This window comes from Exophiala xenobiotica, assembly GCF_000835505.1.
Source record: "Exophiala xenobiotica strain CBS 118157 unplaced genomic scaffold supercont1.7, whole genome shotgun sequence".
Lineage (NCBI taxonomy): Eukaryota > Fungi > Ascomycota > Eurotiomycetes > Chaetothyriales > Herpotrichiellaceae > Exophiala > Exophiala xenobiotica.
In genome coordinates this window covers 817629-843480 of record NW_013562488.1, presented here as the reverse complement: position 1 = coordinate 843480, position 25852 = coordinate 817629, and the positions used below count along the sequence as shown (strand labels likewise).

At 52.3% G+C, this 25852-nt stretch overlaps 11 protein-coding genes across 18 annotated transcripts; 6 read left to right on the top strand and 5 right to left on the bottom strand.

The window, feature by feature from the left end:
- Positions 1 to 1227: 1227 nt before the first annotated feature.
- On the bottom strand, positions 1228 to 3466 carry PV05_11017. 2 transcript variants are annotated; one of them, XM_013454460.1, is made up of 2 exons: positions 1944 to 3466; positions 1228 to 1851 (listed from the first exon to the last, which is right to left on the bottom strand). In XM_013454460.1, the coding sequence occupies exon 1, from the start codon at positions 3080 to 3082 to the stop codon at positions 1991 to 1993; it is 1092 nt and encodes a 363-aa protein (XP_013309914.1). In that variant the 5' UTR covers positions 3083 to 3466; the 3' UTR covers positions 1228 to 1851; positions 1944 to 1990. The 2 variants fall into 2 exon arrangements, with proteins under 2 accessions (XP_013309914.1, XP_013309915.1); XM_013454461.1 differs by having other exon boundaries at positions 1228 to 3263; positions 3317 to 3466.
- A 324-nt stretch (positions 3467 to 3790) lies between these two features.
- PV05_11015 lies at positions 3791 to 7922 on the top strand. Of its 3 annotated transcripts, XM_013454457.1 has the most exons (7): positions 3791 to 4306; positions 4359 to 4375; positions 4430 to 4578; positions 4631 to 6370; positions 6421 to 6636; positions 6685 to 7142; positions 7282 to 7922. In XM_013454457.1, the coding sequence occupies exons 1-5, from the start codon at positions 4227 to 4229 to the stop codon at positions 6445 to 6447; spliced, it is 2013 nt and encodes a 670-aa protein (XP_013309911.1). In that variant the 5' UTR covers positions 3791 to 4226; the 3' UTR covers positions 6448 to 6636; positions 6685 to 7142; positions 7282 to 7922. The 3 variants fall into 3 exon arrangements, with proteins under 3 accessions (XP_013309911.1, XP_013309912.1, XP_013309910.1); XM_013454458.1 differs by having other exon boundaries at positions 6685 to 7922; XM_013454456.1 differs by having other exon boundaries at positions 3791 to 4375; positions 6685 to 7922.
- Positions 4476 to 7804, bottom strand: PV05_11016 (uncharacterized protein). Its single transcript, XM_013454459.1, has one exon. The coding sequence runs from the start codon at positions 7652 to 7654 to the stop codon at positions 6674 to 6676; it is 981 nt and encodes a 326-aa protein (XP_013309913.1). The 5' UTR covers positions 7655 to 7804; the 3' UTR covers positions 4476 to 6673.
- Positions 7923 to 9859, top strand: PV05_11014 (anthranilate synthase component I). The gene is made up of 2 exons (XM_013454455.1): positions 7923 to 8066; positions 8117 to 9859. Exons 1-2 carry the CDS (start codon positions 8064 to 8066, stop codon positions 9686 to 9688), a joined length of 1575 nt encoding a protein of 524 aa, XP_013309909.1. The 5' UTR covers positions 7923 to 8063; the 3' UTR covers positions 9689 to 9859.
- Positions 9860 to 9991: 132 nt separating this feature from the next.
- On the top strand, positions 9992 to 10933 carry PV05_11013 (40S ribosomal protein S6-B; the record flags this gene model as incomplete). The annotated part of the gene is made up of 4 exons (XM_013454454.1): positions 9992 to 10135; positions 10205 to 10261; positions 10349 to 10608; positions 10675 to 10933. The coding sequence occupies 4 exons, from the start codon at positions 9992 to 9994 to the stop codon at positions 10931 to 10933; spliced, it is 720 nt and encodes a 239-aa protein (XP_013309908.1).
- A 1009-nt stretch (positions 10934 to 11942) lies between these two features.
- Positions 11943 to 12758, top strand: PV05_11012 (uncharacterized protein; the record flags this gene model as incomplete). The annotated part of the gene is made up of 1 exon (XM_013454453.1): positions 11943 to 12758. The coding sequence occupies one exon, from the start codon at positions 11943 to 11945 to the stop codon at positions 12756 to 12758; it is 816 nt and encodes a 271-aa protein (XP_013309907.1).
- A 1378-nt stretch (positions 12759 to 14136) lies between these two features.
- Positions 14137 to 17949, top strand: PV05_11011. 4 transcript variants are annotated; one of them, XM_013454452.1, is made up of 6 exons: positions 14137 to 14711; positions 14765 to 14989; positions 15219 to 15797; positions 15858 to 16012; positions 16065 to 16589; positions 16640 to 17949. In XM_013454452.1, exons 2-6 carry the CDS (start codon positions 14843 to 14845, stop codon positions 17217 to 17219), a joined length of 1986 nt encoding a protein of 661 aa, XP_013309906.1. In that variant the 5' UTR covers positions 14137 to 14711; positions 14765 to 14842; the 3' UTR covers positions 17220 to 17949. The 4 variants fall into 4 exon arrangements, with proteins under 4 accessions (XP_013309906.1, XP_013309905.1, XP_013309903.1 ...); XM_013454451.1 differs by having other exon boundaries at positions 15070 to 15797; XM_013454449.1 differs by having other exon boundaries at positions 14137 to 14989; positions 15070 to 15797.
- Positions 17583 to 18919, bottom strand: PV05_11010 (uncharacterized protein). The gene has a single exon (XM_013454448.1). It carries the CDS (start codon positions 18601 to 18603, stop codon positions 17998 to 18000), a length of 606 nt encoding a protein of 201 aa, XP_013309902.1. The 5' UTR covers positions 18604 to 18919; the 3' UTR covers positions 17583 to 17997.
- A 306-nt stretch (positions 18920 to 19225) lies between these two features.
- PV05_11009 (uncharacterized protein) lies at positions 19226 to 20817 on the bottom strand. Its single transcript, XM_013454447.1, has 3 exons — positions 20279 to 20817; positions 19721 to 20074; positions 19226 to 19649 (listed from the first exon to the last, which is right to left on the bottom strand). The coding sequence occupies exons 1-3, from the start codon at positions 20639 to 20641 to the stop codon at positions 19476 to 19478; spliced, it is 891 nt and encodes a 296-aa protein (XP_013309901.1). The 5' UTR covers positions 20642 to 20817; the 3' UTR covers positions 19226 to 19475.
- Positions 20818 to 21595: 778 nt separating this feature from the next.
- On the bottom strand, positions 21596 to 23192 carry PV05_11008 (uncharacterized protein). The gene is made up of 3 exons (XM_013454446.1): positions 22846 to 23192; positions 22428 to 22760; positions 21596 to 22302 (listed from the first exon to the last, which is right to left on the bottom strand). Exons 1-3 carry the CDS (start codon positions 23122 to 23124, stop codon positions 21859 to 21861), a joined length of 1056 nt encoding a protein of 351 aa, XP_013309900.1. The 5' UTR covers positions 23125 to 23192; the 3' UTR covers positions 21596 to 21858.
- Positions 23193 to 23603: 411 nt separating this feature from the next.
- Positions 23604 to 25325, top strand: PV05_11007. 2 transcript variants are annotated; one of them, XM_013454444.1, is made up of 3 exons: positions 23604 to 23650; positions 23720 to 24219; positions 24273 to 25325. In XM_013454444.1, exons 2-3 carry the CDS (start codon positions 24121 to 24123, stop codon positions 25086 to 25088), a joined length of 915 nt encoding a protein of 304 aa, XP_013309898.1. In that variant the 5' UTR covers positions 23604 to 23650; positions 23720 to 24120; the 3' UTR covers positions 25089 to 25325. The 2 variants fall into 2 exon arrangements, with proteins under 2 accessions (XP_013309898.1, XP_013309899.1); XM_013454445.1 differs by having other exon boundaries at positions 23604 to 24219.
- Positions 25326 to 25852: the final 527 nt, after the last annotated feature.

Below are 25852 nucleotides of genomic sequence, written 5' to 3'. Positions count from 1 at the left end.
CAGGGCTTTAAATTATGGTATCCAGGTTGCACACTTTCTCTCGTTACTGGACGCTGGCCGTTGGCCGTTTTCCTCTTTCTCTGCTTCCTGAGCGATCCTTGAGAGCTCCCGGAGTCCTTCTCAGCATTGATCTTCCCTTTTTAGGATCCGTAACGACAGGAGGGGATTCTGATCTGGCTCCCTCCGCGTTCTAAAGCGCGCCGAACGATTAACTCTCCTAACCGCCAGACCGCCAGGACCTGTACGTGACCTGTACCATGTGCCGCAGCTCCGATAAAGCAGTACTAGGATTAGGTCGACCTCTCTCATGGCCTTCTTTCTTCCTGTTCGGTTGACGCTCTCTTCGAAGATGACCATTAAAGGCCTCGTCCTAGCTGGGGCAGCGAGGCGCATTGGGCTTCTTCCGCCAGACTGCACATACATTGGGAGTAAGTACTAGTTATGTGGTTCAAACTGGGCTGGTGGCTCTCATCTACTCCTTCAGCCTGTCCCTCCAACCTCAGTCACCCATTTCATTTATTCGTGTACCTATCTGCTGTTGCTTTCTCACAGCATCTTCCTTCAATCTGCTCAATCAGTCGTCGGAGAAAGATGGTGTGCAACTCAGTCGACCCTTCCGAGAGCACGAGCCGAGAACGAGATGCATATTGGGTTGCTTCCTACTATCCTCTGCTCATCATGCTGTTCAGCGTCCTCTGCCAGTCGAACATGCAGGAGATGAAGGAGAGTCTGGCACCGAACTCAGCATCGACATCTGCTCCAAACGAATATGACTCCTCGGGAGCCAGGGATTTATCTGTACATATTTGCTCAAGATGCTCCGCGCCGTACAGTGCAGATACTGCGGAGCGACGAAGAGCAAGGCCTAGGGTCGACGACTAACAAGTATAGCACTACCAAGTCCGAAAGTCCTTCGCCACCGAATGCTACCTCAAGTCCTCATCAAAACGCTCTCGTCGACGACACCTCAACTGCGGCCCAAGACCGGCGAATTGCCATTGCTTCGGTATGGCAAGTCCTCCAACTTTATCTGGTCCACCGCATGGGGGCGCTGGCGACGAGACTCACCCGCGAAACGGAGAGGCCCAAAGATTAGCGGTGATAATGCTTGGGGTCTGCACCTACATGGTTATTTTGTCTCTCGCGGTGTTGGAAAGAGCGTGGAACGCTGCCCTTGCGCTCCGTACCACTGGGAGAGCAGAATCGAGTGGAAGTTGTTTCCAGATAGTGAATAGTGTTGCGTTATTCTCATTGCTGATACCTTGGTATACACTGATTCGGGCCTAAAGGAAGATGGCTTCAGGGCAGGCGTGACCACCCAAGGTCCATTCTCTCCAGAAACACAAATGACTTTCCCTTGTCTCTCAAAACCAGAAAGCCGCACATGACACACCAGGTATGGACAAAGACGGCGCCTCCACCACGCTTTCAAGGTCTTCCTCCTTGTGATGTGATGTGGATGGAATTGGCCAGTTTCACTGAGTTTGGCTGAAACGGATGTCTAGCTGGCAGGCAAGTTTTGGCGTTCTCAGGGGTTGTCACTGAGCCTCAGTTGAATGCTTCGGCAAAGCACAGGTTAGCGCGGCCTTCGCTCTCCCTCTAGGATTGAACCATATACGGCAATTAGGTTTTTCCTTCTCGAATACTAAATCTAGGTTAGCATCACGCCAAAAGCCTGTCGCTCACCTTCCTCCCATGAACCAAACCGCTCGGCACTTTGCTCCTTGCAGCGCTCATTAAGCGTTACCGTGCCTCTGATTGCTGGAAGACGCCTAGTAAGAACAACCTAAACATGATGTGGTGATGAGGAGCACTAAGTCCAGCGAAGTATCTATTGAGCTGATGCGAGGGCTATGGAAGTTATGAATCATTAGCCCAGCTATATAGACCGATGTTACCGAGTAATCGAGCGAGTCTGCTAACATCCAATTTGAAGTACGTACTGTGTATCGACAGGCCAAGCACCAACCAATCATCAGGGAAGAAGTCTTCAAGCATCTGGTCGATAATCTGTTTGACCCAACATCTCCTGCCCCTGGGGTAGATTAGGTGCGCTAGTTGCGTTGTGCTGGGTTGCAGCTCGAGTACTGGCTGCATTCAGTCTCTCGTCCAACGCTTTCAGAGCCAATGCACGTCGTCGCTCCGCTTCGTCCCGCTTGGTCATTCCTCGCGCTCCTCGCGCTTGTCTGTTGAAACTAGGTAGACCGGCTTCGCCTCTAGCAGCGGCCTGTTCGTTGCCTGTTGCAATGTCGTCATCGGAGAACGGCGTACATATCTTGAGGTTGCAAAGCAAGACGAACACATGGTTGCAAAACGCCGCAATTGGCGGCTGGATAATATCAGGAAAGAATGTCGCAAATGCAAATGTCTCGCTTGCATCGCCTTTCAACCCTCCACTGTCGGAGTTCGTCGATGCCAGATCCGGTTGACGTTTATAGAAGCGCAGGTAGGTCCAGGTCGTAATGAGTCCGTACCAAGCCAATATGAGTGCAGTGTCCGTTCCGAGAAGGAGACCAGATAGCGTGTTTACGGCAAGGAAGACAGCCGGGAAATGTTTGACCCTCATCTTGATCATGCCTTTGTATATGCTCACAGTGTGCTCAGGAACCAGCTGCTTGAATGCGACAAGGAAGGCGGCCTGCAAGGTGATACCGCCATTGAGAGGAGTCGAGGTTCTTTCAGGGTTGCCGGTTATCGCAGCCCACAGGATATAGGTGGGAACGGCCAATAGGTTTGGTATTATTGAAGCAATGAGTATAACATAGATGAATCCTCGAGAACCCCATGCTCTTTCTAGATATTTCCCACCGAAAAACAAGGCCCCTCCTTGAAACAGCAGTGTAAAGATATTCTGCTCGACAAACGCGGCGCTCAGGAGCGTCCAAGGATACCAAATACAATGGGACGGTATGAGGGCCAAGTAGGGGACAATCCGTCGCGGAGAAGGTTCTGTTTCTCCAGTGGTAGGGCTAGGATCGGCTTGCAGGAGCCGCCATCGTGCAAAATTGTAGAGAAGCGTCAAGGCGACGGTCACCGCGAGGAGCGCTCGAGTGACTGGTGGAAGGTTGACTCTGAATGCCATTGCGCAAAGAGATGGTGAAGACGCATATCCTGCGGCAATGTTGTAGCCTGTGATTTATAGAAAAGCATACAGCGAGTGAACTGAGCAAAAGTCACTCGCGGAAATCGTGCTTTTCCTTGCTGAAATGCGCTGGCTACAGGGAGAGGGAAGCAGACGCGGCGGGATTGGAGTGGTGAGGTAACTTTCCAAAGCTTAGCCACGCAGCGGCCGCTCTAAGCAGGGTGAACAACTCACATTTGCGCCACAGACACCTACAAACACCAAAGATACTGATTTCCGGGTTGCAATGGATCAATTATACCAGCTATTTCGATTCAAGAAGACCGATGGCTGCATGGACTCAACAATCCAGCGGATCTTGATGCCGATAATGCGGATGCCTGGAAATGATGGATTTATTCGCATCACAAGACTTGTATGCTCGGTGTTGTCAAAGGTGAGGCTGACCTTGGATCTGTGGTGACCCTAGTCAGGAATAGGGTAGAAACTTAGGCACGAGATCTATGAAAGAAGTTAGCCTTATGGCTTCAAGCCTTAAAATGCAAGCCCCAAAGAGCCAGATGGCACAGGGTTTAGGCGCAGTGCATCGCCTATGAAAACCCTGAAACTGAAGCCCGCTCTTGGCTGTTTTGGCGGGCTAGTAGGCTAGTGATCTCTCCACCAGACCTGCTACGTGATGTGCGCTATCGACCCATCCACGCATCTCTTCTCTTACATGTCACCACTCGATTCAAGTTGTTTCCCAGATTCACCTCCATCGTCAATCCCAATCAAAGTACTATTCTGTCACTATCACTCCGACCTCACCGTCGCTTTGATCTGGCAAGCTCCTTCGAAACTCCCACTGTTGACAACCCAACCCGTGTTTCGCCAACTTTACAGCTCGCGCCGGATCGACCCCCAGCTTTTTTCCCTTCTAGATCCAATCTGCCATTTTCTGACGACCTAAAACTCCCGTACCAAACATTCTGCGCGACCTGTTCACCAGCCTTGACTAGCCCGCCATTCTATCAGCTACTTCATTCACACGACCAACCGCCCGCGCTTGCGCTTGAAGTCCTGTTTTCCGGCTTGACATTCACCAAGACTTTTCACTCGGTGTGCGAACGACCCCTGCTGGCTGTCTCTTGAGCGGAATGTCGGCATGGAGGCCGACAATGCCTCGACTTTCAATGCTAAGCCGCCACCATTGAATTCTGATCAACTCAACTATCTCATATGGAGGTGCGCAAACCATTAAACCTCCCCATTGAGAGACGCTGACCAGATTTTGTAGATATCTTCAAGAATCTGGTAGGCTGCCACGCGCCCGATCCACATTTTCTCTGTTCTAACCAACTTATCTAGGTTATGCTGAAGCAGCCGTCAAACTCCAGCGCGACTGGAAAGTTGACGCAGAGAGTCTACCATTCGCGAAGTCTATCAAAGGCCATGCACTCGTTCATCTCGTCCAGAAGGGACTTCGGTACCATCACCTGTCACTAACAATTGATGAGGTATTCCACTCATGTTTGCACGATCCCCAAACTGGCGCTAATCCTGTTTAAGAATGGTCGACCGTCGAAACAGCTCAACCCGTCAATGTTTTTCTTTGGTCCAGAAAGTAACGAACCACCGCCAGAGTTACGCGAAGAGTCTATACCAGCGGCATCGCCCGCGCCATCGAGTACTACCGCTCCGAAGTTATGCCGCGAAAGCGTTCCCAACGGCCTTCCTGAAACTCTTGCACATCCAGCATCTAAGCGAAGCCGGAAGACGGCAGCCGGCTCAGATCGTAATGGAGGCGTTGCGCGTAAGTCTTCCGGCGCAGCGCACCAAGTTGGACTTGATGTCGACATGACGAATGGCCACCCTCCCTCGGTGACAGATGCAAGATCCCCATCAGCCACCGAAGGAGGAGTCGACGAGCATGGTCCCATGGCTAATGGTGATCGCATGGACGTTGACGAGGAGTCATTGACTGCTGACCAGCCGAACCACGATATCAAGTCCGAGGCTGTACCGCCGCTGATTCATACCCTGAGCAACGGAGCAAGCGTAGGTATTCAGGTTGCGCCTGCCAAGGTGGCAAATCTAGCGCCTTCAACAACATATCTACAAATTCAAGATATTGTTCCAAGCCCAGAAGCCAAATCTCTGACGCGGGTATCATGGCGTCCAACGGACAATAATATTGTGACAGCCATTGGCGACAACTTTTGTGGAACATGGAACCTTGCCTCCGACTCTAAGCAGCAGCCTCCGTTTCAGGAGCTTCTCGAGTCGTCCACGTCAACTTTGGTCAGCGCTGTTGCCTGGGAGCCGAGTGGAGAGATGCTTGCCATTGCAACATATAGCAATCAATCTGGCCAGATACACTTGTTTGACGGACAAGAACTTGCCCTTATGGAGTCGTTACCAGCTTCGCAACGGGCAATCACGTCTCTGAGATGGCAAAGCCAGGGCTTGCGCTTGCTAGGCATCGCACCATACGACTCGGAGTCATCAGGTTCTCCACAGCATAGTGGTTCATCCATTCTTCTTTGGGATTTATCACGGTCTCCCAATTTTACCGGGCCATTGTCTGTGTCAGTTCCAGAGGTTCTTGTGGACATGGACTGTGCATTGTTCGACGGCAATGGCATTGTATGCGCAACTGGCCAGCGCGCAGTATATCACTGTCAGGCATTCTCGGACCTGGTGTTACAGCAGAAATGGATGTCCGACGCAACTGAAGGCGATCAATGGACTTTTGTCAGATGTGCCTGGCATGAACCATCCAGTGCTACTCTGGTCACTGCTTCGGCTGATACAGGGTCTCTGTGGATGCCGGTCCAGAATGTGTTCAAGAAGGGAGCCCACGAGGCAGCCATCACAGGTCTTGAGCTCCGTCCGCGGCAACCTGGCACAGGTCCGTCGATGAAGCAAGAATTCGCTACTTCATCAATGGATGGTACTGTCAAAGTGTGGGTATTGGACCCGGAAAGCAACGCTATTGTCTCGATTCGCAAGCTCATAATTGGAAATGCTTCGCCGATCATGACGCTTTCCTATTCTCCCGACGGCTTCTGTATGACAGGGGCGAGTTACGACACCATCCGCATCTGGAACGCCGAACATAATTATCATCACATGGCGACGTGGAAGGGAGAAGAAGAGTCCTGGAATGGGGCGCGACTCAGAGACGACGACATGATGAGTATTGGTGGCGCTTCGAGTATAAATGGAGACGGACTTCAGGCTAGCGCCGATCATTCTTTGAGTTGGGATGCTGACAGCAAGAAGCTGGCCTTTGGTCTTGGAGTTCAGGTGAGCGCTGCTCTCTCCTTTTCGTCGGGGCTTTGTACTGACATATCTAGGTCGCTGTGATTGACTTCCAGCGTTGAAACAATCAGGATCCTTGCCTGGTCCTCGAGGAGCGTCATCGAACTTTCTTGTAGGCATCGCCCTTCCGTAACATGTTGGGCTATACGATGCCAATTCAGGTCAATTATGGCTAGATAAGACCAGCGCCATTACCATTGGGTTGTTTGGTGGTCGAAGGATAGGAAGAGTCATTTGTGTTATCCAAAGCTGTATGATATCCGCCTGGATTGGAAATACAACCATTAATCATGTCGCAGGAGCGTTCTCGAAATCACCCCATTCATCCTCATCGGTGTACTCTAGAGCGTTATTCTTTGCGTTCGATAGAGGGGTTTGTGAACCCTTGGACACTCTCAGCTCCTCCTCGACATCTCGAAAGCCGCGAAGCCACGCAGTGACGCCCTCATGTAGAGCCTTCGCATCCGATGTACCATCTAGACCATTCTTCGGCGACACGCCAATCGGTTCTTCCACGTAATACCGGCCGCGAAACCTTCCACGACCCCTCGTTACAACTCTCCGCATAGTGCGAGCTGGCGTCGGAGAGCCATTGATCCATCCTTCGAGACCTGCAACGGCGCTCGACATAGCATCGACCGCGACCTCTTTCTTTGCAGATTCTGTATGAGCTCGACTCAGATCTGCGTAAATCCGGTCATTTTCCTGCCTCAGAAGCAGATTCTCTTGCTTCAACATCACCATATCTTCCGCAAAGGTGCGCAGTCTATTCTCTTGTTGCAGACATCGCTGGGCGACCGCCTCCAACTTCTCAACGGTCAATCGATGAAGATGTTTCTGCTCTTGCTGTCGCATGCGCATCGATTCAACGGTATTTGCCAAGCTTACTCGGACAGCTTCGAGATCTTGCTGTGAGACGGTCGCAGGCGGTGTCGCACGTTGCGGGGTGGATTCTTCTGAATCGCCTTCTTCCGACAAATCCTCTTCTAGAGCGACTTCGATGTCGCGAATCGCTTTCTCCAGTTTCCTCCTCTTCCCACTGCGGATTGTACCATCTTGTTCACTAGCCCAGATCTCTGACACCAAACCGTTGAGACGAGTTGCGATTTCGGAAGGAGGTGGTGTGTCAGATAGATTGGGAGACTCTGGTGACTTTTCGACGGGGCCAGGTGTGTTTGTTCGCAGGCTGATGGCTGAATCTGCGAAGAGCGAGTTGCTGGTCCAGGCCGAACCTGGGCGGATGGGGGAGATGGGCGCGGTGTGCTCCATCGACGAGATATATCACGAGTTTGTGTGTTTATTTGTAATATTAGGCCATATGCGATTTCATTGTGAGTGAGAGGTGATAAATGGCAGTCGTCTTGGGAGCGATTGGAGTGCGGGCTGGGCTGGGCTGGATGAGCATTAACATGTGGCTGGTAACATCACGGTCACGGATTGATCACATTGGTGGAGAAAATTATGCGCAGCGAGGCTGCACTGTGCCTGAACGAGTGTCTCCGAGTCTTTCGCGGATCTCTGACTCAAAATATATCGCGCGCTTCTAGGTCCTCACAGGAAAGTCGCCGGCCCGTACATTGACCAGTGATCAACCCTCATGACCATAAGGTGAGCTCCGGTCTCCCCAGAGACACAGAGAGCCGCTTATTTCTCACCTCCTGCGACTCTCTCTCCCACGATGGTAACCACTCGTTCCCCGTTTACAATATGGCGATTCCTGACAAGATACAGGCACAAATCCAACCATCTTTGGAGGAGGTGACCTCCATACTCTCAAAGTCAAAGTCTTCGCGATTCCCACCTAATCTAGTACCTCTCTGCGCCCAGATCCCAGCCGACCTCTTCACGCCTACGCAAGCATACCTCAAAGTATCCGAAGGCTCAAAATTGTCGTTTCTGTATGAAAGTGCCGCCACGACTGGGACCATAGGACGGTACAGTTTCGTGGGAGCAAACCCTCTCAAAGTTCTCAAGAGCGGTCCTGGTCATGGACCTGAGGAAGACCCCCTGCCACGCCTGGAAAAGGAATTGTCGCAATACCGTGTTGCAAGCGTGCCATCCCTACGACTACCACCGCTGACAGGCGGTGTGATCGGATACGTTGGTTATGATTGTGTACGGTACTTTGAGCCCAAGACGGCTCGACCCATGAAAGATGTCCTCAAGCTGCCTGAGAGCTTCTTCATGCTCTACGATACAATCGTGGCATTCGACCACTTCTTCAACGTCTGCAAAGTCATCACATATTTACGAGTCCCAACTTCGCCGTCAGAAGCAGAGCTTAAAGTGGCATACGAGGAAGCGTCCGAAATTCTGCAAAAGACTGTCTCTAAGCTCCAGTCCGAACACATCCCACTGCCCCATCAACCTCCGATTGCAGAGAATCAGCCCTCAAAGTCGAATTTCGGAAAAGAAGGATATGAAGCTCATGTAACACAGTTGAAGAAGCACGTATGCAAAGGCGATATCATCCAAGCAGTCCCGTCACACCGAATAGCTCGACCGACCACCCTCCATCCGTTCAACGTCTACCGTCACTTACGGACAGTGAACCCTTCTCCTTATCTATTCTACATTGACTGCGAGGATTTTAGCATTGTGGGTGCTTCGCCAGAGTTGCTGGTGAAGGAAGAAGCAGGCAGAATCATCACGCACCCCATTGCAGGCACGATCAAAAGAGGCCAAGACCCAGAAGAGGACGAAAAATTGGCCGAAGAGCTCCGCAATAGCCTCAAGGATAGGGCCGAGCATGTTATGTTAGTTGACTTGGCAAGAAACGACATCAACAGGGTTTGCGATCCATTGTCCACGAGGGTCGATAGACTCATGACCGTCGAACGGTTCAGTCACGTCCAGCACCTGGTGAGTCAGGTTTCTGGCATCTTAAGGCCAGGTGAGAATAGATTTACAGCATTTCGAAGCATCTTTCCTGCAGGCACTGTGTCTGGCGCACCAAAAGTCAAGGCCATGGAGCTTATTGCGGAGTTGGAAGGAGAGAAGCGAGGCGTCTACGCTGGTGCTGTTGGGTATTTTGGATTCTCGCGCGTGTCCATGGACGGGTCCAAGGTGGAAGATGAGGGCGCCATGGACACATGTATAGCTTTGCGAACTATGGTCGTCAAAGATGGAGTGGCCTACTTACAGGCGGGAGGCGGTATCGTCTTCGATAGCGTCGAAGAGGACGAGTGGATAGAAACGATGAACAAGTCCCGGGCCAACATCAGGACTATCGAGGAAGCCGAGAAGAAGTATCTGGCCTCGGAAAGGGCGGTTGCCAATCGTGCCAACGGGACTACCAGATAGTAGTGCAGCATCTCTGAATTGAAAAGAAGTAGAGGTAGCCTGCATCAGGCACACAGAAACAGAACTGGTGCTCTTGTCTGAAGCAGACCTGGAACGATATCCAGCCAATGGGCCACAGATGTACGCTAGGCTGTACTAGGGTTAGATCCGTAAATTCTTGGCTACCGTCCGCACTTTGATTTTTCGAAAGTCCCCTTCAACTGCGAACCACTCCAACTCATCATCGACAACATCCTCAATTTGCTGATACCTGTCGAGACTTCACACCAGTCTTGACGGCCTTAATCAGCGCACTTCGACAAGATGAAGTTGAACATTTCCTACCCGGCCCACGGGTCGCAGAAGCTTTTCGAAATTGAAGATGAGCGCAAGCTGCGCGTCTTCATGGACAAGCGTATGGGCAATGAAGTCCCAGCCGACAGTCTTGGTGATGAGTGGAAGGGTTATGTATGGCCTCCTATACCTACTGCCTGAAGATATGTGAGAGATGTCAATACTGATGAATTTTGTTTACAGATCTTCCGCATCACCGGCGGCAATGACAAGCAAGGCTTTCCCATGAAGCAGGGCGTTGTATGTACTATACCTACACTCTCCTCTGGCTGAAAGCGCCAGCAAAAATTCCCCGAGAAAATTTTGCTGAGACTTGTTCTGCTCTAGATGCTTCCTACCCGTGTCCGACTCCTCCTGTCTGAAGGCCACTCCTGCTATCGACCTCGCCGAACCGGTGAACGCAAGCGCAAGTCTGTCCGTGGCTGCATCGTCGCTCAAGATTTGTCGGTTCTGGCTTTGTCCATTGTCAAACAGGGCGATGGCGACATCCCTGGTCTCACCGACGTTGTCAACCCTAAGCGCCTCGGTCCCAAACGCGCCACCAAGATCCGACGATTCTTTGGTCTGACCAAGCAAGATGATGTCCGGTACGTGAAAACTACACATTAATAAACATTACACATGAGGGACGCCCATTCTGACTTGTGGTCTAGCAAATTCGTCATCCGACGAGAAGTCGTCCCCAAGAAGGAGGGCGCCAAGCCATACACGAAGGCACCAAAGATCCAGAGACTCGTCACCCCTCAACGCATGCAACACAAGAGACACCGCATCGCACTTAAGAGAAGACGGGCTGAGGCTTCCAAGGATGCTGCGAACGAGTACGCTCAATTGTTGGCCAAGCGTGTCCACGAGGAGCGTGAGAAGAGAACTGAGCTCAGAAAGAGACGTGCTTCTTCGATGAGAAAGTGAACGGATTGGGACATGCGTACTGGATTGCACAAAGGAAAGATCACAGCGACCAATTTGCACTCAAGACAGGTCACGGACAACTGATGCGGCTATCGGTGATGGCAGCACAGGTGACAGAGCAGGTTCAGCCAGCCGTCCAGCCCACTCGCCCCTTCGCGGCGTTGTGACTGGATGAGCGAAGGAATGTGTGCGCTGTGTCACGACGCGATTTGGTGGCACCAAGAAGACGCTCCACGTGCGTGTTGCAAGGTGGCATGGACAGATAGCAAGACAAAATCATACCACTTTTGCTACTTTTGCTAAACTGCGCCTACTCTAGCTCTTGCTGAATCTACCTTCCCGTCGCCTATCTGATCTGCAAACATCACGTCTTTTGAGTCCGCTATTCTGGTCTGTTCATTGCCGCAGCCAAGCCTAGTGTGTTTTTCGGGACTGTGGCCTGTCTCAGCCAGTGAGAGTGAAGGCTCCGCAAAAAAATTGAGGCCTCCCCGAACCGAAGTTGTTGGCCTGGGCCTGGTGCGCGGGGCCCTTTATCCGTCATAATTATATTTTTTAATCTTCAGACTTTATGACTGGCAATGGATTTCTCTCTTCTCTATCTCATGGCAGATCCTCTTCGGTAACCACTTCTGCCCTCGGGTTCTCAGGAATGGCGTCCAACTCCATCAAGCTGTTGACTGGCAACAGCCACCCTGAGCTGGCCAAAGCCGTGGCCAACAGGTTCGTATCTTTTGGCGTCGGAGAGAGAGACCACGTACCTGACTTGCACCGACTGCTAGGCTGGGTATCGAGCTCACAAAGATTATGGTCCTGCAATATTCGAACCAAGAGACTAGTGTGACAATTGGCGAGTCGGTCAGAGACGAAGATGGTACAGATACCTTGCAACCCTTCCTACCTGCATAGGCATCTGAGCGTATTGTGGCAGTTTCAGAACGCGCCTGACATTTGATACTGTGCAGTATTCATCCTCCAATCCACGCGACCGAATGACATCAACGATGGCCTCATGGAACTCCTGATCATCTGCAATGCTTGCAAAACAGCATCCGCTCGACGAGTCACCGCAATCCTACCGAACTTCCCTTATGCTCGGCAAGACAAGAAAGACAAATCGCGAGCGCCGATCACTGCGAAATTGATGGCGAACATGCTACAGACTGCTGGCTGCAATCATGTTATTACCATGGACTTGCACGCATCCCAGATCCAAGGTTTCTTCAATGTACCAGTAGACAACCTGTACGCCGAGCCAAATTCCGTCAAGTGGGTTCGAGAGAACCTCATGCACGCCACCGAAAACCACGCTGAGATCAACGGCGCGAAAGAGGATTGTGTCATAGTGAGCCCGGACGCTGGTGGTGCGAAAAGAGCCACGTCCATTGCCGACAAGCTGGACCTTCCTTTCGCCCTGATTCACAAGGAGCGATCCCGGCCTAACGAAGTCAGCCGAATGACGCTCGTAGGTACAGTCCAGGGCAAGGTCGCTATTTTGGTCGACGACATGGCCGACACCTGCGGAACCCTGGCCAAAGCGGCGGACACTCTGATCAAGCATGGCGCCAAAGACGTAGTCGCACTGGTCACCCATGGGATCTTGTCAGGCAGAGCCGTCGAGATCTTGAAGGGCTCTTCGCTTTCGAGACTTGTCATCACAAACACCGTGCCTGTGCCCGAGGAGAAGATCGAGGCTCTGAAAGTCGAAGAGGGTCAGAAGGGATGCAGGCTCGAGTTCATCGACATTGCTCCAGTGCTAGCGGAAGCCATACGACGAACGCACAATGGTGAAAGTGTCAGCTATCTATTCAGCCATCCTGTGTCATAGGTGGCTGCAATTGTATAAGACACCGATCCAAGGCATGGCTCACTTCTGGGTCGCGAGAATCTAGGTGATAGCATCGGGTACATACTCGGGTCACTACCTGTGTCCTTGCCATGCTCCGTCTGCAGTCGGCGGCAGAAGCATGAGGCATTCATTGCATAGGCCACCAGCCTCCCCAAGGCGACTTGAATGGTAGTCCACAGATCTCGGCACATACCGTTTGGAGGTCCGGTCCCTGTGGAATCCATACCAGTCAGAACATTGCGTCCGCCCCTAACATGCCTCAGTTGTGGCCGTGTTGCATAAGTTTATTCGAGCGATGCCAGTAGCCGCTGGCTTCGGCACGACCTCCTCTCCATGAAGAGTTCGAAAGCATGTAGCGTTAGGGACTCCCAGATGAAGTCTGAATATTCACTGCCCCTTGTATCTCCGGCAGTCCAATTCACACGGTTGACTTGGCAGAAGATCCATCATCTGCCCCGAGGCGCAAGGGGGAAGGTGGAGGAGTTCTGCTTCATAGAAGCAAGAGCGAAGGAGATGTCGAGAGAAGCTTCTGCAACGTATGTAAAATATTTGTTTGGATTCTCATTTAGATAGAGTCAAATCTTTCTCTTCTACGGTTCTGTTGCAATTCCGCTTCGACACTGTTTTACAATGTGCTGCGGAATACAGCATAACACAAGTCATCACTTTCAGCACGTGACAACACGAATCGAACGTGACCGGGTCTTACCGGCTGAACTACCGTCAAACTTCTGCTGCCATTAATTCGCGTTCCCTCACGCAGCGCCAGGGACATCCAGGGGATGATCTTTCCTCTGCCGTCCGTATTGAAGACCGCCACCCTCTGAGGACTTACCATACCAGTACCGGGATAGATTGTCGCATACCGGATCATATATCCATTCGGCTAAACCGCCTGTGGCTGAACCCAATGAGATCATTCCACCCGTGACGGAAAATGATTCCGACGAGATCTAAATGGTATGCTTGATGCAGAGGCAAATTTGACGGTCTTGAAACGCTTCGCTAGACCGGTATTCACTTTCTCGAAGAAAACTTGGAATGTCTTCCCCAGACGGTCATACGACCTCCAAGTCGCCCACCGATCCGTCTGTATGAACGTCTTTTCAACACTTTGTGGGATCTCGATGGCGAAGATGCGCAGACGAAAGGTCTTCGCCTAACGCCAGTTGACCAGCGATATCCGTTCTTTCAAGAGAGTCCACAATGTCACGTCTGGGTTGAGTGGGTGGTGAGTCACCCAGTTCCCTGATGGCAAGATTCACCTCCCATGGCATGCATGGCCAAGCCGTGGTTGATCGTACGCTGACGACGGTGGCATCTGCCTTTTGATCTTCCCTTCCCTTCGAGAACACCGATGACACGCAGCTCAGGTCAGCTCGCTTCAAATTGGCCGCCGTATGCTGTATTCCACTTTTGCAAGGGTGAAAGAGGTTAAGCTCCGAATCGATGCTGCGAATCAGATCCTGTGGAAACCTAGTTCCTGGCACAGTCGCCTGGAATCGGTCTGAGCATTGCCCACAGTCTGGCCGCCATCACGCCTGGAGGCGATATCTAAAGTCTTCTGGTCGCGAATTTCATTGCCCTTCTTAGCAACCACCCAAAGCGTCTCCTGCTTCCGACCCACTGCAAAACGGACAGCTCGACATCTACTATCGTTAGCAGTGCCCCAGCTCGGTCAGACCTTCCCACCAGCCACATTCTCGAATATGTGTTTTTGTATGTGACCCGAAATGCCGGAAAGATTTTCCCAGAGTCCTCATTGACGAATTCTCACCGGCAATCATCTTGCGTCACGTGTGGGCGTGAATATAATTTCTTTCCCTGCTTCCAGTGTCTCTGCTGGCACAGGCCAATATGAGATTCGGGCTGCAATCCTTCTGGAGCAGATGGCAGTGTCACATTCGTTGGATCCAAACACTTTCCCTGGCTGTTGGTACTTTTCAGAGTCGTCACTTCCTTGGCTCGAGTTAACGCTCGAATAGTCCTTGTTGCCTGCCCATCAGTCTTGCGACTGACTGTTCAGGCGATATCTCGAGAGCCGTCAAGGCTTCCGCTCAATCATGTCGCAGAAGCCTCCAAGACCTCTAGCGCCCGCGACTCCTATGTATCCGGCTGCCTTGCCCGGCCCGAGCATACTCCAGTCGCCTGCGAAACAGAGGCGGAATATCACAACGGCTTGCAGAGCCTGCCGAAAACGTCGTACGAAGGTACGTACCTTCAAAGAGGTTTAAACCCACCTTGCCCTCAGCGGAAGGTGACAGAGTCTGACTGGGAGCATCCTTTGTAGGAAATCAGGAAATCAGCACGTCTTCTGCTTTTTCCGGGGGAGGAGCTTCCAGTCAGGCTGTGTCACTCTCCGTTGACCTTGGGCCAGCTGTCTCCCAGTCGAAGCAGCCCTTACCATGGACGACGCTCACGAACTGCGGTTTTCAATAGTGTGACGATAACACTCCTTGTGCAGCATGTGTCGCGAAACGGACAGACTGTATCCGCGAGGCCGGGGAAGACGGGCGCAGAAGAATGGCATGGAAGAGAAAAGTCGAGGAGTTGGAATCGGACCAAAGACTGCTCCCTGACTTGATGGAGGCGATTCGTAATGGTGAACAAGGTCAAGTGGAAAGTCTGATCAGGATGATCCGAGCCACCACATCGAACCAAGAGGTGTCGGACTATCTTGCCACCAACTTTCCCCGGCCAGCCGTTGATGGCGAGGACGATGAAGGTCGCAGCAAGACATCGACACGGCAACAGTCGCCACAGTCACTGCAAAGTCGCTTTTCAAGATCCATGTCGGTGTCCATCACCCCCATGTTCTCGGTGCCCGCCAAACCGTGGACCACAGTTACCGACGATGACTGGCTGGTGTCGCACCTGGTCTCTTTGTGGTTCACATGGCGCCACTGGTGTTATCCATTTGTGGACCGGGAAACCCTCATTGCAGCTATGCGGTCTGGGGATGAAGATGGTGGGGTGTGTTCTCCAGCCTTGGTCAACATGATTCTTGCGGATGCATGTGTGAGTGGCAAATGACCTCGGATCACGTGACCCTTCCGTCACTGACCTTGACCTAACAAGTTCGACTATGACAATGAAGAGGATGACAATGGCAATCCGTCCATCGAAAAACCCTTACAAGATCTCTTCTACGAAGAAGCAAAGAGACATGCAGAAGCTACGGTGCAAAAGAGATCTCTGACCTCAATACAGTTCCTGGCTGTCCAATGGATGTAGTAAGCAATCTCGTCCCCTCTTGTCACAGAGCCTCTCCTCATTGTGACGCAGCTTGGAGAATCGCGGTATCGACAGACTCGCTGTCTCCATCATGCAAGAAATGATACATCAACTCAAGCAGTTTGACAAGCCTGGTCGAGCTCAGAAGCCGCGGACACGACATGGAAAGGAACGAGTCTCTGGTGCTCAACGGCATCTGGGATACACAAGTTGGGCCGCTTTTGTCACGACGACAGCCGCCACTTTCGCTATGCGCACTCGTCCGATGATGAAACCACCTACCAAGGATAAGCCGCCTCTTTGCAAGGGTGAACTTGGTGAGGCTTGGTTGCCATATCCTCGCGACAACCCACCGGTCTTTGCACATCCCAACTGTCATCTTCATCATCTAGGCGCCTTGTACGAAATATGCTACAGCATCAGCCAATGTCTCTTCGTGGACGACAAGCCGCAGACTAACTCCGTCACGCGTGATACGCTGGAAGATCTCCACCGTGACTTGACCATTTGGTACAACAGCCTTTCCAGTTGTGTCGAAGTCTCAGGGGTCAAAGCACCTCATACCCTGAGTGTGCAGTATGTCTACTCGACTGTCTCTCTCCGCGTGACCGACTGACTGATCATAGTGCTCAATATCACTGGGCTGTCCTGGTCTTGTCCGAATTAAATTTCACATTACAGGCCGACGACGAGGACGATGCCACAGTTGCACTCCTGGTCCCTGTTGTCCGGGCGCAGCACACGACGTCCGCCCTTGCCATTGCCGATCTCGTCCATTTGCAGTCGGTATATTGGGGAGTCGACCACATTCCGATCAGCTTCCTCCAACCCGTCAACGCAGCGCTGTCCGTTGTTATTTACGACCTCGACGCCGCCGAGCGCAAGTCTTCTTTCGTCAAGCTCGCCGTCGCCCTACACGGTCTTGCACGCCGTTCTGTTTCAGCCGAGAGCATGCTCCGCATATTACGGCTCAAGTTACGCCAACTTCGGCTTATGTCTGCTGATGATAGCGAGAAATTGTTCAAAGACGCCAACGACCACTTCCAAGCAAGTCTTCTTTCACCTACCGTGGGTGTGGCTGCTGCTGGAGAGGCCGCCGCCTTCAATGAGTCTGGAGGGCTCGAGGAGACTTACGACATGTTGTTGGAGAAGTGGAATACGTTTCATTTGGGAGCGCCTTCTTCATCCGGATCGTCGTCGAGTTGATGAAGTGACTGATGCTGCTGTTCTGGAGATGCCACCGTTTGAGAAAGAATGGTTCCTGGGCATATCCTGGTCTTCGACGAAGCAGCCAAAGCACTCTGGAAGAAGCAATGCTGTCACTTCTCAGCCTTGAATGTTCACGTACGACGGCTCGCCGTCCTCACCAGGAGCACGCGGCTGGATTCGAACTTGCTCACGACCAGGGCACATCCGGGTGGCTACAAATCTACCCTGCCTGACAGTCCTGGAATATAATACACTACACCTTCCTTCGATCGCGACCGATCCACCACTTGACGATACGTTCGTACTGCACGGAATGATGCAATGATATCTGTCATGTCTTACGAGGAACGATGCTGATGGAGCAAGACTACGTTAGTGACGATACAGCAACGACTACATGAACATGTGTGCCTGTCGTCGGCCCCAAGGCAATTCCTGGGTACCTAGATGCTCAGGGCACACGGGATCGTTGCCTAGTATAGTACACGGTTCTACAAAATCAAGAATCAAGACTATCCTAAATCCAATGCCTGCTCATCCTCTTCGCAAAACGTATTGCTTTGGTGACCAACGGCTGCGCGTGTTTAGGTATGCGCTCTACCTGAATTGTTCGCCTTACTACTTCAAGCACAAGGACCAAAAATATAATCTCTAAGACCGGTTTGACCTGCTGCTGCCAGCAGTGTCCGTACCGTCTCTGCACCGCCCGCGTCAAAGGCTTGTCGTAAGGCCAAACCGCAATGGTGCTCTTGGACCGTACCTAGGTATGTGTCAACTAAAACCAAATACCAACCATATTCTCCTTATCCTTGAGCAAGCCAGCCTCTCGCTGACTACCGGCCTTGACAAGCAAAAGATCTTTTCTCGGCCAGGGGATGGGTTCGGCGTTCCACAGCGCGCACGTAAATACGGTCGCATACCCGTTGGCAGCCTCGTAGAAGGCGCTCTTGACCGCATCCAGGAGACTGTAGTTGATGACGAGTTTCCGGGTTGCTTCGCCGTCGCGGCCCTCGACGATGGACACCCATTTCATCAGCGGGCCGTCTTCGGTGGCCTCGTTGGCCGTGGACTCGGCGTTGCTCCGGTTGATGGCTATCTTGGGGATGTGGAGCGGTTCGGGGGCGGCAGAGACGTGCTTGGCCGGTTTGGATTCCAGGTCCATTTCGGCGACCAGGCGGCCGTTCTTAGTTGGCGGGTCTTGTCGGATCCAGACGCCCGGGACGCCTTGGAGGAAGGTGTTTGTGTACTTTTGGAAGTCGTAGGGGTTGTTGATCGTCGAGGCGTCGAGGAGGACAAAGCGGCCTGTCGATTCGATCGTGGCGAGGGAGACGGTGCCCGGTTCGATGTAGAGGAGATCTTCGTAGCTGCGGAGGATGATCATCTTTTTGTTTTTGCTTTTGGTTGGTTTATGGTTGGTTTATGGTTGGTGTCTTGTTGGTGTTGGCGGTGGTGGTGGTGGTGGGTTGTTGATGAGATATGATGAGCTGTGAGCTGTGAGCTGTGTGAATTGGGCTTGTGAAATTTAGGTTTTTGGATTTGGATTTGTATTCGTGGGAAAGGATTGAGGTACTTGGGTCAGTACTAGTATCGGTGCTTGGAGGGGAGCGATTTGTGCACGTTGGTCTCGTGCGAGACACCGTTACCTTGGCTCGATACAGGCACAGGTCCTTCGAGTTCCAGGGGATGCTCGATGACCTGACCTACCTGGTGCTAGAGAGCGTCTTCTGGGCTGCGCATGGCTAGGATAACGCGACATTCATCTGACGGTGGTGTGATGAAGCTTGTCTTGGGGTCAGTTCGGTCCCAGTTCGAGGCAGATCTCTTTCCTGACGATGTCCTGAGCAGTCCGCGCAAATGCCACGCACGAAGGCGCTGGACACTGCCTGACACTGAAGTTGGTCATCTCTAGTTCTGGAGCAACGTGGAAAGGTCAAGGTCGGAGCTCCAAAAGGCACTTGAGGTTGACCCCCCTTTGGCCCCTATTCTTAGGTAAGCGCCCATGGCTTGGATCATCGCCTTCTCATTGATCTCTTCCAAGGGCTCTTTTGTATTTTAGACTCTGATTATTCATGACGATTCAGTGAATTCACCAGCCTAACTAATATCATTTGCGCAACATGCAATTCCATGTGAGTCCGTTAGGAGCTGGATCAGGAAGGGAGCTGCCTGGGTTGAAGATGCGGCAAGTGCCTTGCTGTTAACTGGGCTCTTATTTTCTCCTGTCTCCGGTCAAAAAGCATCACTATCCTGGCTTCAAGCGTACTTCCCCACGAAAGCAATCAGAGCATCATCAACTTCCTTAGGATGCGACGCCGACAGGAAATGAGCGCCTCCATCAACAGTGACAAGCTCCGTGGAAGGCGCGTTAACGAAGAGCTTGATTTCCTGCTCAGCGTTGGCGATGGTGTACACAACGTCGTCGGTGCCCTGGCGAAAGCAAAGTCAGCATGGAATTCTCGTAATACTGTCCCCGGGTTTGACCGGATCCATCCACTCACATGCAACCACATCACAGGACATTTGACATCAAACAGTCTCCCATGCAGACCATCTCTCTCGCGCAAGTTGATTGCTGCCATGCGAGCACGCCTTCTTCCATCGTCACCTTGATAATTGGCTTGAATTGTCTTGCGCCAGAATTCGCGGGTCGCTTGATCACAGTTCTTGCCAAAGCCGATGTCGATCAAAAAGTCGCAATAGTCGAGGTCAGGTTGGAAGTCGGGCGTGGCTGACTTGGTGGTCCATTTGTCGATGGGCCCAGTGCATGCTGCGACACCGTCCCAGCAACCGAGTTTGCGTGTACGCTCAGACTCATAGTCCATGGACGTTCCCAGGGGGATGATGCCTTGGATCTGCACCAGTCAGCTCTACTCATTCGGCCGTCCCTTGAAAAGCAGCATAGTCCAAACACGACAAAGATGGGCAACCAGTTCTGCAGGGAGAGGACGAGTGCCAAAGAAGGTAGATAACAGCACGACTCAACCACCTTTTGAGGCACATGCCCTTTGATGTTCTGGGCCACAGCACATGGGAAGATGATATTCAGGTCAACATACCTTTTCCGGAGCCAACAGCGCCATCCTTACGGTAATCCAACCACCCTGACTCGTTCCTAGGACGAACGCCTTCGGAATACCCAAGGCTTCCATGACCTGAATGTTCATGATCGCAGTGTCCCAGTACGTGAAGTTCTCTGCCTTGGTCCGGGTCTGTCCATGACCTAGCAACTCGATTGCTAGGAGATTCATCTTGTCTGTCAACGCCTTGTTGGCATACTGCTTACGATACAGCTCGGAGGATGTCGTGAAGCTATTGACCAGGATCAATGTCGGCTTGGACGAGTCATATGGATGCGGCATCTGGTAAGCGGCGTCGATGCCGCCCAAGTGAGGGACATGCACGGTTTTGGTGTTGGGCATGTTGGATGTGTATGTCGTTTTTTGTCAACAGGGAGGAATGAGAAGACAATAGGAGGCCAAGGTACGCTCTTTATTCTGATGCTACAGGATTGTTTCAGACTGTCAGATATACGTCGATGGCCAGAACAGCTGCTCGAGGGGGTCTTCTTTAATGCTCACAGCCCGTCATCTCTCCCCTCCCCGCCTCTGCCATTCTTACCACAACTCCACAGATTTTCTTCCACTAGGACAACCGGCAAGCTATATCCTCGGATAGCAAGTCATAATTTGTTGCTCCTCTATCGGAATCTTGAGACGTGACGCAAGGATTACCAGGTCAACGTGATCGACAGTGGAGCCACGAGTAGAAGAACATACGAGCTACTGCGTAGTACTCGTACTTGCCGTGAGGGGAGTCACCACAACCCCGGGAAAATGCCGCTCCTGGCGAGGTAAGCGAGCAACAGGAGAGCCGTGGGGAGCCACGGAGAGCCCACCACCCACTCACCATGCGGATGAGATCTGGCCGAAGCGGTTCCGAAGGGCAAGAGGACACCTCATCACCGCCGGCTACCATAATGTGCTGCGTACAACAAGAGATTTCGAAACTGGGGAAGACGGGTCGAAGGCATGAGTAGGACTAACTGAGAACAAGGAGAACTGTCGGCGCCCGTTCGAATGCTCTGGCGGTTTGTTCGATAGATCGTGCGGAAAGCCGGCGAGGAGTTGAGGTAAGAATTGCTGTCTCCTTCTCGAGTCTTTGTTCCAATGACTCTCAACGCTCCTTTTTTAACCCCTGGAGAGGAATGGGGAGTGTCGAGACGCACGACGGACCGACTTCCATACTCGCGTCTGGTATGAGTCCCTACACTATCGAACAAGGCGAGACTCAGCCATCAGAGTCTCGTCGAAGGGAGGTACACCGTATGCACTGTACGCAAAAAAGGAGGCCGCGCCTGGTAGCTCGAACCGTCTCTGCTGAGTTCAAGACGGATGGATATTTGGATTTGGTTATACGTCCTTTTGATTCTCCTTTATATACAATACTACACAGTAGTCTTCACGGCGGAAGATCATCGTTTTTTTGACGGGCTGGAGGCAGACTGCTGCCGACCCTCTCATCTGGGGCATTTCCGTTCGCTGTCTCTGTGTAAGAGCTATCTCAGACTCTTCACGACGTGACATTCCCATTTCACTGATCGAATCTCTTCCCCAAGTCCTCAACTGAGGCCCACTGATCATTTCTTTCTCTTAATTCTTCTTCCACTCATTCCGGCCTTAATGTTTGCCCTGGCACTGATCGCCAATTTATGCACACGTTGTCTTCGTTCCCAGGCGCCACTCCTCCCCTCGGCCACATTGATGATCTCCTTGGCCACGCGCTCGGACAGCGCCAACTCTCTTCGGCTCTCCGCGGCAGTCAGGATCCATTGGATCGCCGCGCGTCGACGCTGGCGCAGACTGAGCGGCACGGGGATGGGCATGGATGCACCGCCTCCCAGGAGACCTTTTTGCTGGCGGATCTTGACGAGCGGGGCGACACTGTCGATCACAGCGGTCAGATACTTGACCGGTTCGAGAGGCAGGGCTTCACGAGGTACGTCCACGAGCAGCGCGCGGTCGGTGGCGGATGTGGATGGGACGGGCGCGGTACGTAGAGTGTCGAGGATAGCGGCCATATTCTGCCCTTTCCAAAAAGCCTCATCGTTAGCCGGCTGAGAGCTGCGAGAGGCAAAGGGAAGACAAGGTGCCAGGCGGAGGGGGGAAAAGGCAGTAAAATAAAGAAGAAGGAACCCCGAGAACGTACAGATTGTGCCTTGCTCAGCTTCCCATCTCTCATAATGCTCTTGGTGACTTGATCCACGACCGGATCATAGCGTTTCTTGAAGTTGTCCAGCTTCGTCATCGATCGTATATCTGGGAGGGCGAATTTATGTCCGAATCCAGCGTCCGGGTACTCGAGGCCGATTATCTCTGTTCCTCTGAACTGGGCCAGCTCTTGTCCTTGTGCTTGTGTTTCTACAGGTCGTCGTGCGCTTGTGGAGAACGATCGTGTGCCGGATGGTGCAGAAGACCTCTTGATGTCTTCCTTGAGGACTTTGGGCGCTTTCTCTTGGGCCTCTTTGTCTCGCTGGAGGATCTAACCACGATGATTTCTGTTAGTTGCTTCTCGCCCACGGCGGTATAACAGGTGTAGGAGAGTGCGGAGGTGGATGGGTGTATACCTCTTGCACCGGCGTGCCCTGCTCGATGTCGGGCGGTGTGTTTCCCATAGACTTGTCCATCGCGGCTTGTTCTTCTGTTACGTGCGGGAGCTGGTCCTCATTGCCCACCTCCGTCCCAGGGGCGACTGGGGTGACTGCTGGTTTCTTCGTCGAGGCATCGTCACTCGCTAGCCGCTGCTGGATGGCCGAGGGAGAGGGAGAAAATCGTTTCTGAGGTCTTGAGGGCCTCGACCGAAAAGCCAACGACCGGGCCGTGAAGAGCGTCAGTCTAGGAGGCATTGTGGCGGGTTATGTTGTATGGTTGAATTGAGGTCCAAAACCCGCATTGGAGCGTCATACAAATCTACAGACGAACTCAAGTTGCAGGTGAATTTCCCGCCGAGTTCGGTGGTTGCCGTCGCCGCTTTTGAAGGCGGTTCGCACTCGATGCCAAGAACGCTACTCCTACTCGTACTCGTAGCCTCGCGTGCCTCGCCTTTCCCTTTCCACCACAGGCATGCAAGGTTGAACCCTGAAATGATCATTTGCCTTGCATCCCTGACAGGACTGTCTGTTCCAGTCCGAATGAGAATTGTAACTATTCCTGAATTAGCTCAGCCATTCGGGTATGGCGCGTCCAGACGCAGGCTAGGCAGGTACCGTAAGAGTCGCTTCCTCCACCCATGCTTCGATTTTGACGACGAAAACGACGTCAAGGGATAGCTAATACATTGTCACCTGCATGAGACCTACCTTTGAATTCGGCTGATTCACACTAGAACTCTTCTTAACAGAAACATAAAGTTAGAATCCGTCAAAGAATCTTGTGAGTATTCACATACGAGAACCTTGTCGCCTTCTACATCTCACTACGGAGTATCATCTCCTGCATTAGTCAAGATCCTTGTCAGCCAGTCATATGCAAGTACAACGCCTCCTAGGCTATGCAGCAGCATCCTTGCCATGGGTGTGCTCGCCAATCTGCTCGCCAATCGCACATGAAAGGGAAATTACTATGTAGGGGATTGGCCAAGTCAACAGCAATCAGCCTTGCTCTGCCTCAGTAGCACTGCGATCCCGAAGCGTCCGAGCTGAACCTGAAACGGCGTTCCTCATCGATAGAGGGCAGGGATTCCCGAAGTTCAACGTTATTTGGTTGATATCACCTCGTATACGGGCCTCAGTCAAAGCCGGCCTGCCTGTCCTGGGTATCCACCTGGGTAGATTTCCATTTGGCGTTCCCGCATGCAGAGTCGTTTACGGTGAGTAGCATAAAAAGGGGAGTCCCCCCTCTAGATGCTTCTGTTCATCATGTTCCTGAATCCCACGATGAACGCCACGCAGTGCCGCGAAAACACCCAAGCTCTGTCGGTCGCCGATGTGGCGGCGAATGGGGTAAGTCCACTGTTGAAAGCGCGAATCACGGTCCTGACTCATGGCAATCATAGGTCCTCAGCGATTTCCTTGTCGGGGTTGTCCTCGTTGTCCTGCATCTACTCCCACCTCTCCATGTGCTTGAAAATATGGAGAGGCGCCTTGGCGAAACGTCGCTGCCGCTCTTCCAAACCGCAGCAATTCTCGGTCTATCCTGGAACGTAGCAAGTGTATACCTGCTCGCGTCCAGCCCTCGAACAAACCATAGTGCGGAGGCGACTTGGTTAACCTCAAGTTCGTCCTTGTCGATCGGCTTCGGGGCCTTACACACACGCTGGACCCACAAACGTCCTGAATGGACGTGGCTTGTGGTGTTCTTTGTCTCCTTTCCCCTGTGTGCAGGGGTGAACGTGCTGGCCGCCCGCCGAGTCTTTGGCGAGGAAATCCCGGTTGAGAGTTGCCTCAAATTCTTTCAAGACTATCGAGAAGCAATACGGCACACGTTCATAGTACACTCTGTTTTGTTCTGGGCAAGCTCTTTCGTCATGCTGTTTCTCCTGCTTTTAAGGCCGGTTGTGGACGGCAACACCAGACATCGGGACGCGGACGTTGACACCGAACATCAGAACACTAAGCGCAATACCAACAAGGGTATCCGAGCTTGGGGACGTTGGTGGGCATGGACCATCCTTGCCATCTTCTCTTTGCAACTCGTCCTCTTCATCTTGATCTTTCACCACTTCGTACCCGAACAGGTCCTGCGAAAAGAGGCGGGGGGCCAGCTCGACGAAGGCAAGATGACGTTCGGGCAGATCCTCACCATATTCATGTGGGCTTCCGTCCTCGTCGATGTCGCTTCGAAAGATCGAGCGGGCACGCGAATGTCTTGACCAAATTTGCGAAACGCATCATCTGGGGGACAATACTCGCTCATGATTCATCAAGAAGGGGGAAGCTGGGGCATTGCTGACCACGCCCAGACGAGTTTTTGGCACATCTCGAAGGTGGAAGACTGATCATTGCGAGGGTATCCGTGGGTATCCTATCCCGGCGAGGGCGGAAGGAGGGAAAGAAACATTTCGGAATCTTACAGTTGAGATATGTTGGCTACACACCTGTACAATTACTGGCGTATATCAGATGCTTTTCCTCTATTATTCGTCTACCGCGTGACTGTCGTTACAGATCTCCTTTCTCTCGCTCAAGCAATTAGAACAGGTGGCAGACTTTCTTTGGGTGGGAAACGAGAGTCCCAAGGGGCAATATCCAAGGGATTCCCGCTATTTCCTCATTTTCTTAGCGACCGGTCTATATATGATGAGACAAAAATGTGTCCAACGAACAAGTTACCACATACGGTCATCTTGGGGAATAAGGACTGCTGATTAGCTATGTCCGTAGTGGAGGTTGCCTAGGCTTTCGAACGATCCAATATCCAACTCGGCGGCAGTGTGGGGCTCGGGAGTAGACGACGATCACGTGCTAGAAGGGACTGTCTACCGTGCTGTATGCTTCGCAGGACTTTCTACGGCGTAGGGTGGTTAGAATACTCCGCCGTCGTGCCCACGTGAGATCACTCAAGCTTCCTGTAAACGCTGCAATATGAGAGCTGGTTGTCCAGACTCAGTGCTCCGACAGGGACATGGTTGGTATA

Coding starts and splice junctions, on each gene's coding strand:
- PV05_11007 (XM_013454444.1), top strand. CDS start 24,121: ATGCTTCTGTTCATCATGTTCCTGAATCCCACGATGAACGCCACGCAG. Junction 24,220..24,272: donor CCGATGTGGCGGCGAATGGG/GTAAGTCCACTG, acceptor TGGCAATCATAG/GTCCTCAGCGATTTCCTTGT.
- PV05_11011 (XM_013454452.1), top strand. CDS start 14,843: ATGTCGCAGAAGCCTCCAAGACCTCTAGCGCCCGCGACTCCTATGTAT. Junction 15,798..15,857: donor TGATTCTTGCGGATGCATGT/GTGAGTGGCAAA, acceptor TGACCTAACAAG/TTCGACTATGACAATGAAGA. Junction 16,590..16,639: donor CCTCATACCCTGAGTGTGCA/GTATGTCTACTC, acceptor GACTGATCATAG/TGCTCAATATCACTGGGCTG.
- PV05_11008 (XM_013454446.1), bottom strand. CDS start 23,124: ATGCCTCCTAGACTGACGCTCTTCACGGCCCGGTCGTTGGCTTTTCGG. Junction 22,761..22,845: donor AGGGCACGCCGGTGCAAGAG/GTATACACCCAT, acceptor CATCGTGGTTAG/ATCCTCCAGCGAGACAAAGA. Junction 22,303..22,427: donor AGCTGAGCAAGGCACAATCT/GTACGTTCTCGG, acceptor TGGAAAGGGCAG/AATATGGCCGCTATCCTCGA.
- PV05_11010 (XM_013454448.1), bottom strand. CDS start 18,603: ATGATCATCCTCCGCAGCTACGAAGATCTCCTCTACATCGAACCGGGC.
- PV05_11017 (XM_013454460.1), bottom strand. CDS start 3,082: ATGGCATTCAGAGTCAACCTTCCACCAGTCACTCGAGCGCTCCTCGCG.
- PV05_11015 (XM_013454457.1), top strand. CDS start 4,227: ATGGAGGCCGACAATGCCTCGACTTTCAATGCTAAGCCGCCACCATTG. Junction 4,579..4,630: donor TGTCACTAACAATTGATGAG/GTATTCCACTCA, acceptor ATCCTGTTTAAG/AATGGTCGACCGTCGAAACA. Junction 6,371..6,420: donor CCTTTGGTCTTGGAGTTCAG/GTGAGCGCTGCT, acceptor TGACATATCTAG/GTCGCTGTGATTGACTTCCA.
- PV05_11016 (XM_013454459.1), bottom strand. CDS start 7,654: ATGGAGCACACCGCGCCCATCTCCCCCATCCGCCCAGGTTCGGCCTGG.
- PV05_11009 (XM_013454447.1), bottom strand. CDS start 20,641: ATGCCCAACACCAAAACCGTGCATGTCCCTCACTTGGGCGGCATCGAC. Junction 20,075..20,278: donor CGCTGTTGGCTCCGGAAAAG/GTATGTTGACCT, acceptor TGACTGGTGCAG/ATCCAAGGCATCATCCCCCT. Junction 19,650..19,720: donor GTCCTGTGATGTGGTTGCAT/GTGAGTGGATGG, acceptor TGCTTTCGCCAG/GGCACCGACGACGTTGTGTA.